This window comes from Microplitis mediator, chromosome 1, assembly GCF_029852145.1.
Source record: "Microplitis mediator isolate UGA2020A chromosome 1, iyMicMedi2.1, whole genome shotgun sequence".
In the NCBI taxonomy this organism is placed as follows: Eukaryota; Metazoa; Arthropoda; class Insecta; order Hymenoptera; family Braconidae; genus Microplitis; species Microplitis mediator.
The window spans coordinates 22,029,549-22,043,285 of NC_079969.1; the positions used below are offsets into that span (position 1 = coordinate 22,029,549).

The window sequence follows — 13,737 nt, forward strand, 5'->3', positions numbered from 1 at the left end:
TATGACTCAACTACATATTTTCATTCTTTCCTTTAAAATATTTTCTCAACTCATTCTCATCTCGAGTCTTTTTTTATTTTTCGCTACAACTCGAGTGTTTCAACGCATTCAATGGGATCTTTAAGTCGATGGTCTTTTATTTTTTTCCATCGACGTTTCCGGTCGTCTGAGTATTTTTCCATTAAACAATGAATTTCTTTTTTATTCATTGCCAATACTTAAACTTTTATTTTCAATTACTAAAGCTCTATTCTTTTCGAATAAATTCCCGTTCCGGGACTAAAATATTCTTTGTTTCCAATTTTTTTCAAAATATTTGAATATATATTTTATTTGCTTTCCGTCGAATAATTGACAAACTTTTTTTATGCAGTACAATTCAAATTAATGTTTGACCTTTTGATATATATGACAATATACAGTTTTTAATTTTTTTATTTTTTATCCGTATGCATGCAACGAGTAGTTATTATTATAGTTATAGTTATATGTAGATGTGCTAGATGTGCGGGCTCGTATGACCAATATTTATTTTTGGAAGAGTTCTCATTTTGAGAAATATACATCAGAGAGGATATATAACAAACTAACTCCCATTCTATTACTGTCGCTGAATTTTAGTTAAGTATATATGTATATGTATATAGAAAGAGATGAGGAGAGAGTTAACTGAACAAGTTGATACGAGATGGAGAGTAAAGTGGAACCAATCGATCCACTTCTATATACTAGTGATAAAAAAAATTGATTGATTGTCCTCGACCACCGACCACAATGAAATGTAAAAAGTTGCCTGGAGCGACCGCACAATTTGCGGTCTTGCGACTTTTTGATTTACGGTTCTGAAAAATATAAGATATTGTGACAAACTACAGACTAACTCACTAATTTTTTTTTTTATTACCACATTACTTAGTATATAAATACTTAGTACTTTATTAATTTGCTCGACAAAAAATTAACCAAAAATTAGACAATACAAAAAATTTTAATTAAGAGAGGGTTGGGCTAAATGAGGACTCTGAGGAAAAAATTAACTTTTTATCCGGATTCCACTGAACCTTAAACTGCTCGCTGATATTCTAAGAAAATCAGATAAATTTTCAATTGTCAGCAAAATTTTACGACATTCTAAGGATTCATGGGGTGGCATGAAAAAAATGATTTATAAAAATTTTTTATCGAAAAAATTTTAATTATCCCAAATTTACTGTCATATACAATTTCATTAGACTTTTCCTAAAATTTCTATTTAAAAAAGTTTTTTCATATCAACGGAAATTTTTTTCGCGGTGAAAAAAATTAAAAATGAAAATATTTCGATACTTAGCATAATTATAAAAAAAAAAAGTACTAATGAAAAATAATGATCTCTTTTGTTATAGTTGGACGATACGGCATTACAACTTTACAAAGATGGCGACTATGGAGCTTACCTCGATCTGGAAGCGTCTATTAGCGAACAACAAGAAGAGTTCGAAGGCTTTCAGACAAAGTAAGTACTTAAAAACAAACAAACAAAAAAACTAAAATATTGTAATCGATACTCGGTTGGCAGAGCGACAAGCAAAACTTTCAGCAGCTTTTTTATTCTTATATATAATAGAGCCGAGTAGAGAGCCCGTAGATGAGGAAAAACGCACGTAGAAAAGCCATTTGAAATGGCCCGCGAACACTAGCACACAAAAGTTTAAGCATGTGCCCGCGTATGTGTGATATTTGAACTATTGTACCTGAAGTAGTTTTTCATTTGAGCTTTAAAAAAACAGTCACGGCTCTAATCTTTTATCTTTTCATCACATTATTTAATATTATAACATGAAAGATAATATTTGATAATACCAACCCAAATAATCCTCAAGATTATTTTGTGATTTAATGTAAATATTATCATTATAATCCATAACAAAGTACTGAGTTTCATGTACCTCGTCTCCAAGGTACTTGTATTTTCAGTAAATCTACTGTAATATACTTTATATAGATACATATATATACATTACAGTGACTACTGTAGTGCAAAATGTAGTCAACTAACGAATGTTTCGATGCCCGTGAGCGAAAATCTCTCGAGTGAATTAGTATCGCCGTTTCGGAATAGGATGAACTGCGAGTGGCGTCGCAGGTAATTAAAGCAGGTAACCGCTCAGGGGTATGAACGCGAGTTTGCTTAAATTTAGCCAATTTCATGTCGAAATATATATATATATATATGCACACATCCATTGAAAGTAAAATTTATCCACAACTTTACGAGTTTATATTTTTGCCATGCATGTAAAGTTTTTTTTTCTCTCGACATTCATTTCATTCCAATTATTTTTTATTTAATTTAATTACAAATTGGTTTTCATATATTTTGAACATGACCTTTTTGGAAGAATAAGTAAAGTTTGGGATGGGTCAATAATTCATGTTGCGAATTATTTGAATTTAATTGGATATTACACTAAAAAATTTGCGGAGTGAACGCAGATTAAATTCGAAGTGAGTGCGGAGCGGATGGCTGTGTATTTATTTGATTCCCTTGGAGTGAAATTCACTCTGATAGAGAGTTTATTTTAAATTGAAACTCCGAATTGCACTGAATGCAGATTTAAATAAAATCCAGATCACTCCGAAATTTGGAATTGAATGAAATCCGTAATCACTGCACGGTAAGAAATATTTGGCGGATATCACTATGCCAGTATGGGCGTGAACGCCATACTGTATGGTATCGAAGATTTTTATAGGTTATAAAATCGTATGCATAGATGATTCAACCATTGCGGGAATAGTAACATTGGCAATAGTTGTCGCGGACGCCGCAATGTCAGTATGGCCGTCAGGCCCATACTGTGTTGCCGTATCCACATTGATTCTGGCCGATAAACCTAGTCGAACGACATCTATATAGTTTTGGTGGTAATACGATAGTATTCATTGATTGACACGCCAGAAATTATGGCGGGAAAAACTAGTAGCATTGTGCCCTCGGCATTGTAGTATGGGTCTCAGGGCCATGCTGTTTCGCCGTGCCTGCTATGCATACGTGTGAGCAATACAATAGCTCCAGTACTATACGTGGAAAAAAATAACTAGGTGGTGCAACATGAAAAGTCACGTTGTGGCAACATGAAAATTCATGTTGCACCAACATAAAACAATCATGTTAAAACAACGTGTATTTTCATGATGTAGTAACATGACATTCATGTTGCGGTAACATGAAAAAATCATGTTAAGACAACATGAATTTTCATGCTGTAGTAACATGAAATTCATGTTGCGGTAACATGAAAAATCATGTTGTAGTAACATGACATTCATGTTGCACCAACATGAAACAATCACGTAATGTTACTACAACATGAAAATTTATGTTGTTTCGACATGATTTTTCATGTTGCCCCAACATAAATGTCATATTACCGTAACATGATAAATCATGTTGCCTCAGCATGATTTTTCATGGTAACCCACCTAGAGTGGTTCATGTTGCACCTCCTATTTATTTTTTTCCGTGTACAGTATAGTAAATAACGCCATACTTCTGGGACTCGTTACAATACTGTCTTGGAATATTTCACATACTATTTTAATATCTGTCTCGAGACCATACCAGCATGGTGTTGAACGCCATGCATTTCTTACCGTGTACGACTTCACTCCTGATTTTTTACAGTGTAATATACGATTATAATTAAAAATTATTGTGACACTGTGGAAAATTGTGAGTGAACTCGAAGTGATTACGGATATTAATTCACTGCATCACTCAGAGTTTTGGAGTTTCGGAAAAAATAGGGAGTTTTTTTCCAGCGAAGTGATTTCGGAGTGATCTGGATTTCATTTAAATTCGCATTCCCTTTGATTCGGAATTTTAATATTAAACTGAACTCTTTTTAGGAGTGAATTTCACTCCGAAGGGATTTAATAAATAAATATCCATCTGCCCCGCATTCACTCCGGATTTAACACGCTAATTTTTTACAGTGTAAATTAATGTGAGAAAATTTTAATAATTTATCATACGTTGATAAAAAATTTAATTTTCGAAATTTGGATCAAATGTTCTGATTCAAATCGAATTATTTGATTCAAACACTTTTCACATACCCGTTGTAAAATTTATTTTTATAATATTAAGAGAAATTCAATTTTCGATACTTCAATATATTTCAAATATACTTAAGGTGTTGGTTTTTCTGAAAGGATATGAAAGATATTTTTCATCCTTTTTAATGCTTTTTTTACATTAAGTATATTTATAACTTTTTATTATATATTTATATATATATGTATATAAAGGAAAATGCTCTTGATGTTAAATTTTAAAAAGTTTGTCAAACTTTTTTCAATATTTCATCTCAATTACTTGACGGTAAATTGAAAAACTCCTGGATAAAAAGGGATGCCGTAAAAATATATATAATTTTTTTTCTTATAATTTATCTAATGAGTTTATTTTAATAAAAGTGTTGTTACGTCTTTCATTATTATTATTCATCATTTATTTTAATAAATTAATAAAATTAGTTTCGTAACTTTTTCATACTTTTGTTACTCTCTAATTACTCTGTTTAAAAAAAACCCGCGTAAATTATAAAATCTCATGAAAACGATTTACATTTAATTTATTATTTTATTTCTCAGTGCAAATAAAATTTATGGATTCTTAAACTTCAATTACTTAACGATGAATTAAAAAAGTTTGGCTCGTTAAATTTTTATAATTTCGATTTAATAAACTTTCCGTCTTGATTTTATTCTTTGATATATTGTTGAATTCTTCAATTAATCTTGCGCTCCGTTATTTTTTTTCTTCATAAAAAACATTATTGGTTAACATTAAAATGGTATTTTCATATTTTATGTGATAATTAAATCTCATAATTTTGCAAGCTGATTTCCGAACAATTGAACAAAGATTCAAATTATTCAAAAGGTTCTTTACCTTCTTTTCATTCATAAATCTTTTGTAACTCGTACAATGTTCCCCTTGATAATTTAACGTTTAATTATTTAAATTCAATACAATAGATTTTATATTATTAAAATTAATAATTAACGATTTTTAATAATTACTTAGTACTGCAATCCTGAAAAATTTTTATTTATACCGATCAATTGTTTCGTACAGTACTTATCATCTTACATCTGTTCCATTTAATTACAATTGTTTCATACGAAACCATTGAAAATCCCAACAATCAGAGAATTTTTCTTCCAAAACTTTCGATCGCTTGTAACTTCGATTTCAAATTAATGAACGCGATGTATTGATTTCGATAAACTGAACAAGCAATTAATTAACAAATTGATGAATTTAAATAAAAGCATTCATGGAGAATTTTAATTTGAAAAATAGTACGTCCGTGTTAAAACTTTTTTATCCATATCTTAATTAAAAATAAAAAAAATCTATAATTTAAAATTTTCTTTCAGTCTAAAAAAAAAATATTTTTTCCATTAAATTAACGGTCGGTTGATTTTTCAATTGGCCGTATTCAAAACTACACCACATGAAATTCGATTTAAATTGTAAATTTAAAATAAAAATAAAAAAATGCAAAGAATATTAACCGCAATGCGTAAAGGCATCAATGGCATCAATAATTCTCTCTTTCGACACTCAATAATATTTTGATCATCCTATCCACTCGCACTCAATAAAAACTCTCTTTTGCCTCTGAATCCATGTGTCGGCAGATAATAAAAACAAATTTTGTTTCCGGATTCATGCGTAAAACGTAACACCATCGCCCTCACTACTATACACATATTTACCTACATCTATATATATATATATATATACGCAACGAGTACTTGTCTAGATTCATATATATCCGCTTTTTCGGTTATATTCAGATACATCAACTTGAATTTCCACAGTTGCGGCAAAAGTCATTCAACCGTTCGTATAAATATTTACTAGTAAATATTCTACTCAATGATAACTCGGGATAAACAAAATACTTTTATGTCATTTATTTATTATTTCCATCCAGAAAAATATAATAAATATTAAAAAAAAAAAAAAGATAATAAATAATCATTTTTATCACTTGTCATTTTTTATACTGAAGTAAATATAAATTGAGTTTTATTATAAATCGATTTTTAATATATAAATATACAACTGAAATATATAGGGGAGGAAGGGGCAAAACAGGCTGGGAAGGGGGGGATCCCCCAAAATTTAATAAAAGAATGTTTGTTTTCTAAACATTCCCAAATTACTTTTGTAAATATAATTGAGTATTATTTTGATTTTTTTTAGCTAAACTTTTTCAAAAATCGAGTGTCAGTCAAAAAATGTTAATGACTTGTTTTATGATAAAAACTACTAAAACATTTTTTTTCATCCTTTGCACCCAATAATTATGTGAAATGTAATTATTCTTTATACAGGGAGAGAAATGTAAAGTAAATATGCTTACGCAGCATAGTAATCATTACATTACTCTATAGTTTGTATAATAAGCTGTCATATAAGAGCGGCGTGACACAAACTGGAAAGTAATGTAATTATTACTATGCTGCATAGGCATATTTACTTGACATTTCTCTCTGTGTCAATTACTTGTAAGTAAATTTAATTTAATTAAATATATTTAATTTCCAGAAAATTTTTTTTACCTTTTTTATGGAGTACCCAATTTTGCCCGCAAAAAATGAAAGTTTTTTCTACTCTCTAAATATGAATAAGTGAAATAAGTGAATATTAACTAATTCTGAGTGCCAACTGAACCACTTTTTGAAATTAGTGGTTCGGTTTGCACTTGAAATTAGTGAATATTCACTTATTTCACTTATTCATGTTGAGAGAGTATTTACTTTAAATATCATTGAAAAAAAAAAATTTATCGTAAGTCCTCGAAAACTTGGTATTTTTTTAAGTACCCCGTTTTACCCCTGCCTCCTCTCCTATATCGAGGGTACTCTGACGTAACCTCGTATCTCAAAAAACACTACTTTACAGGAGAAACAAAAAACTTTTTTCGAGAAACTCAAATTATAAAATCGTAAATGTCTATCGCTAATTTCAAAGTTTTAGTACTTTCTCATAGATATATACGCAAAATATGTTTCAAAAAAAAGATTAAATATAGTTTTTAAATAAATTTTTGAGATACGAGTTTATGATCCGGTAAAATTCGAACAAAATGTCGTGTTACGAGGTTTTGCGCACTGAAGTAAAGTTGACAATAATCAGCGAAATAGAGTAATTTATTTTAAATACTTATTACAAACATAGTTATAAAATCAAACATTAATAATAATATAAGAGAATAATTATTGACGTTTTTTTAATTATGTTTATTATTATATAACTTGTCAAATTTATATTATATACTTTGGCTTTTATCAATTATTGCAACAAAACCGATATTATACTATATCACGTTTTTTATCAATATTTAAATAAATATTCTAATAACAAAATACTAATAAAGATAATTAAACAATGTTTTAAACATTATTTATATAAGTTTAGACTATTCATCAGCATGAACCAAATTATCATAAAATAAATGATAATCTTTATGGATTAATGATTTCATCGATTGTAAATCTTGAAATTTTTGAGTAGTAATAGGGATGGAATTTTTGTACAAAGGTTTTACTTGAACTTGATTACATTTTTTATTCATTTTTTGCGGTAAATCTTTCCATTCATTATCAAATGATGTTTTGTACATCAAACTATCTTTACTGTACTTTAAGCCTCTTAACTGTAAAACAGTTGGAGAGCCAGGCTTGTTACCAGGTCTAATAGATTTAAAACTCTTTAATTCCGAATAATTATAAAAAAATGTATGATCAACATACTTTACTTTATAAGGATTTTTTAGTCTTGCTTCTTGGATAACTTGCACAAAATTAGCGGGAACATACAACTCGCGATTTTTTTTTCGTAATTCTATTGTCGAATGTACGGAATCGCACTCCATTTGTGTGTGTCCTTTGGTTAGATACTTTTGATAAATTGTAACATTATTTTGATTAGCAAATTGATACAAGGCATTTGACAGAGTTATATTCCGATTCTGCGCACTACAACCATCGCTATAAATAACGATAGGTGTACTGAGATTGATTTCATTTTTCAGAAAGTCAATTATACATGATGCAAAAACATTACCATCCATACCTCCTTCACCTTCATGCCAAACATAGCAAACAGTCTCACCATTGGCAATATTGTAAACGGTGAATTGATGACATTTTAACTTCTGTTTAAAATATAATGAACCAGCAGGTAGATGTGGAATCATTTGAACTGCTTGTACATCTACAGTAAAAGCTTTAATTGTTCCAGCGATGGCACTTAACTTATCTTTCTCTTTCTCTTCTCGGGCTCGATTTTTTTCTGTCACATGTTGATTGTATACTTCTTCGGTAATGTTTTTATTTTTAAAAGAAAAACATGTGTCACAAAAATCTTTTCTTGGCAAATAAATATCAACATTCATTGACTCCATTTCTTTTCGTAAAAATTCGTAACTTGCTATCTGATCTTTAGGAATTTTTTGATCGTCCGCATACTTTAAAAAATCTCTGTAAACATCTTGAGCTGACCGATATGTATTTTCTAAATAAAGTTTTGCACTATCCTTCCTGCAATAATGAGACTCAAGTTTTGGTAAATCGGTTAAATACTTGTTTACATGAGCTTTTTTAAACTGATCTACTTTATAATTTTTCCGTGAGTTTTTTGGTTTTGACTTTCTTATAATACCAGTATCATTGCTTCTTTTTATCCAATTCAGTACTTGCCATTCGCCAACATCCAAAGTATTCAAGAACATTTTTTTACATACTGGCAACCTTTTATTATTTATTAATAAATGATACTTGAAGCTGAAATTCCGTCTCGATTCAGATTTATCTTCAGTTCGAGAGATTGTTTCTTTACTTACCAAAGAAATAACATATTGTCGCCTTTGGTCCCAGGACAGATCATTCCAAACAGAGTCAAAAATTTTTTTTCTTACATTTTCTGTGATTTCATTGCATTTTTTATTAACGCTCATTTTGCATTTTGTAGAATTACATGCTGGTTTTATTTTTCGAGAATTTCTTAGTACAAATTCAGTCTGACTGTCTTTTTTTTTGCTAACACTATAATATGACTGACCTGTTTCCCTAGCTTTTTTAGCTTTACTTCTTTCCCAATCTTTAACGATTCCTTGATTTTTTCGAGCTCGTTTTCTTGATAATAACCCTGAACTTTCGTCTAAGATACATTTTTTAGATAGATGAGAATTTTTTTCATTTGACTCAGTGCTTGTATTTTTCTCGTTTTCAAAGGAATCATCAGGGGTTTGTATCTCTTGTGAAGACAATGACTTATCAGAATCTTCAACGAATAAGCCTGTTTTTTCATCTAAATGCATGTTAATAAGCGGTATTCCAGTGTCATAGTCTTCGATTGAACTTTCAATTGATTCTGAACAGTCTGGTACCAGTTCTCCAGTTTTTTCATCAAGAATCATATTAGGTGATGATTGAAAGTTCATATTGTCTGGTACAGAAATTGTTGAAACTCCTGGTGTATCATTATTTTCTTCAGCAGATATATTTATAGGCAAATCCAGCTCACAAGATACATTTTCTTCTTTGTGAGTATCATTCAATTTTTTTTGTTTAAATTCAGAGTTACTTGAAGATAAACGTAACGATGATTTTGGTAATTTTATTTTTTGACTTTTAACACATTTTTTAATGGATCGTTTTTTTTGAAGGCATTTTCTAAAAAAAAAAAATGTAAATAATTAATATAATTAAAAGAAGTAAAGCAAACTTGATGACAAGTAAATGAGGTTAAGAACTATGTCAGTAAAAATATCAACTTACCAAACGTTTAATTCATTTGAAACAGTCACAAAAATAATATTAAATACTTTCAATTGCTAAAAATAATGTACATCGAAGTAAAATAAATAAATATTGCATTGAAGAAATAAAAATTTTCAGCAAAACATAATTGTAATTAACACACGGTTTCAAGTTTTACAAACGACACCTAGAGTGCGTGACTGTATGTCGTGAGTTACGTGTTTTTGACATTTGGTGCCTGAGATACGAGGTTCTTTTTTTTTAAATAAATATTAAATGAGTGAAAAAAAATTTTTTTTAATTTAACGCAATTATAAAACAATATTTTCTGATCATTATTCTGATTTTAACTCAAAACCCCCAAAAATCGAGTTACGAGGTTACGTCAGAGTACCCTCGATATATATAACTCAAATATATAGCGACATTGAGTCAGTTCATTAATATCGTAGTATAGTTGCTGTAGTTAGTGTTGTTGTTGTTGTTGTTGTAGAAGTTAATTAATTGCATATATATATATATATATATATATATATATATATATATATTTATATATCAGTGTACATTACTCGTGAACTCATTGTCGTGAAGACTTCCGCATGAACGACAGCCCGACACCTCGTTAATGGTCGCGGCGTCTAGATGTCGATGCTCTCCACTTGAAACCGATTTCTCGACGATGGATTTCTTCCACGGATGTTGTGAGGAACGGAAACGAGTATCGATCGATCTTTAACTTCTTGTTACCACTCACTACTCACATCTGTCTCTTTTCCCAATGCTTGATAATATATTATGTACATTACCTTGGATTTTTATTATTTTTATATTTAACTTATCGGTTCAACGCTCGACTGGATCTTAAATTATAGTAAATTATTCCCTTTTAGTTGTTTTTATCAACTCGACGTCATTACACCGTTGTCATAATTTTTTTTTGTTTTCATAGTAAAATTTATTCAGTTTGAAAAAAAAATTATCTAGTTATTTCAGGGGTCGCTAATTATAAAGTTACTTCAGATGTTTTTAGCATAAATTTAATTGAATAATTGTTTATTTTCTGTGCATATTTTAATTAAATTTATATTTAAACAAATTGTCAGACAAAAAAAAATTAAATATATTTAGTGCAGGTGTTGAAATTTCACTTTATTTTTTTATTATTATTTTCTTAATTTATTAATTTTCAAATAAAATACAAATATTTCATTCTAAACAAAATTTATCTCGAGTTATTAAATAGAAAATTTTCCATCATTAGTATAATTTTTTTTTGTTGAAGTAAAATTTCGAAAAAAATTGAGAAAATAAATTTTTGGAATTTATTATAATTAAAATACAAAATTTATTATTATTCCATTTTTATTACTGTAAATTTTTCCCCCCAGTTTTATATCATTCTCTTACTCACCATCTACTCCACATTACATTGCGAAAATAAATTCAAGAAAAAGATTTAATTCAATGAACTATCAAGAACAGCTGTGAGAGTATTATCGCGCCGAGTACATGGCCTATATAACATCTACTGCCTCAACACGCGAAAATGCTTGAGAAAATGGAAAGTCGGTTTTTTAAAAAAAATACAGTAAATAAAAAAAAAAAAAGAGAATTATTGCCAACTGAATAAAGTCCTCCTGTGATTTTACATATTCTTGAATTTAATATTATTATTATTACATATCTCACGTTTTCATTCAATTTCACATATGACAAACTGCTTTATTCATATATATTTAGTTAAATTATTCAACACTCGGCTTATCACAATTCTCTATTAAAAATAAAACTGCAAATTTTGATTGCATTTTTTTTTTTTTAGTTAAAAAAATTTTTTTTTTATTTCTAAAATTTTTATTAATGACAAGCATCTAGAGTTACCATTTATCAAAGTTAAACGACATCTGCATTACCTACATATAGTAGCAGAGATTGCCCTAAAAAACTAATTTAAAAAAAAAAATAAAAAAAGAAACTTAGTCTTCTAACGAGAATCAAAGTTTAAATTTTATGCAAAATCGATGTTAAACATCTTTCTCATTTACTCGATGAATAACTTTAAATAGAGTTTTCCGGAAAGTTATTGAAAATCTTTTTCTACGGTTTTATAAAATGTAATAAAGAATATTAACCGATAATGATAACAATAATAGTATAATTAATTAATGTGGCTCATAAATACAAATTATTGTGATAAAAATAAAAATAAACTTTCAAATTCATCGAAAGTTAATACTTGCGAACCAAATTTTTTATTTTGAATCGAATGAAAAATTTTCTAATTTTCAAAGAATTAAAAAAATTCTAATCAAATAAAGTAGAAATTTTTAATATTCAATTAAAATGCTATTTGCATATTTTTAATGAATAAACTTCCGGAAATCCTTGACCAGGGTGGTCACAAAGAAATGATTTCAAAATTCCCTGATATTTCACGGTTTTTCTGTAAATTTTTTATAGTATTTTCATTGTCAATAATTAAATCTGATGATTTAATCATGCAAGAAACCAAAAAAAAAAGTCAATAAAATATATTAATATATGGCCTACTCTTGATTACTCGATGTTAAAAATATGTAAATTATTATATTTAATAAGAAATTTTACGATCAAAATAAATTCAAAATTTTTAAGTAATTTTCAGCAGGCTGTAGCTCGTATGACAGAAACAAAAAAGGCAAATTGTAGCTTCAAGTGTCTAGTTTTTTGACTTGGTCTTGAAATTTTTTTATTTTGCACGGTTCCGGAGTAATAAAAAATCAATCATAATTATCTAAAAATTTATTGAAGCCAGTAGACCGTTTTTAAGACGAGCAAAAATTTTGAAAATTTTTTTTTGCGGTGATTTTCTTAGGAGCACTCGAAGCTACGATTTGCTTTTTTGTTATTGCTGTACGACCATTTTCCTTCGAGTTGCAGCCTGTTGCAAACCACTTAAAAGTTTTGGGTTTTTCTAATATCCTTTAATTTTTGTGACTAGTGTATTAGTGAAAAAATTTTAAATTTTGAACTGTCGCAATCAAATTCCCGAATACTTTTCGGAATTTCCTGACCTTTCCATGATATTTCTTGGTTGTATTTAATGCCCTGATAATTCCCGACGTTGACTGTTTTCTCGGTTTGTGGCCGCCCTTGTAATTAAAATATTGCTCTGTTATATTTTATGAAATCCAATCAAAATAAATTAAAAAAAAAAAACTACTCTATTAATTAATAAATAAAAGTACTAAATATCCAAATGAATAAACGATTTTTTTAGCCATAAAATGTGCAAAAGTTATAAAATTAATATCAATAATAAGTTATTAAATAAAAGCAATATTTTTTTACGATAATATTAAAAGCCGGTGATAAAACGAATAAAAGGAAGAAAGAAAAAAAAATCCGAGGGAAAAGTGATAAAAGAAAAGTGATTCAAAGTACAGTAAAAGCCGATGACCGGATGTCGTTGTAGTCGTCGCTTATACTTTAAACTTTTTTTTTATCCAGCAGACCAGCACCAGAGCATAAGCATGAAGAGGGAAGCATACAGCTTCACTAGCACTATGTATATTCCAGGCTGTAGGTAGTAGTCTCGCGCGTCCGCGACCTCCCGACCTCGCCCTCGATTCACGTTGAGATAAATCGTTTCGCCGTGTCGCCTCTCGCTCGATCTATTCACGAGATATCGATTACGTTAAAGAAAAACGACGGAACACGTCACTCGATCTCTGACTGGCTGGTCTACTCCCTACTTCAATAGATAGACGACAAAAAAAGAAGACTTAACTTATATCTATATATATAGATAGATATTATAATGTTCATATATATACATATATGTGTGTATGTGTGTATATAGGAAGTATAGTGAGGTGTAGTGTATAGTAGGTCGAGACTTTTCCGGCTAACATATCACACTTCTCTATA

At 29.0% G+C, this 13,737-nt stretch overlaps 1 protein-coding gene across 6 annotated transcripts in view; it reads left to right on the forward strand.

Moving 5' to 3' along the window:
* LOC130664063 (FH1/FH2 domain-containing protein 3) overlaps positions 1 to 13,737 on the forward strand; it is a 179,971-nt gene that overhangs the window by 96,741 nt on the left and 69,493 nt on the right. For all 6 annotated transcript variants that reach the window (XR_008989292.1, XR_008989293.1, XR_008989295.1 and 3 more), the window contains one exon: positions 1,386 to 1,495. Coding sequence is in view for 3 of the 6 variants with exons in the window: in XM_057463758.1 (XP_057319741.1) it covers positions 1,386 to 1,495 (110 nt within the window). In the remaining 3 variants the exon portion in view is untranslated. The remainder of the gene's footprint in view (positions 1 to 1,385; positions 1,496 to 13,737) is intronic.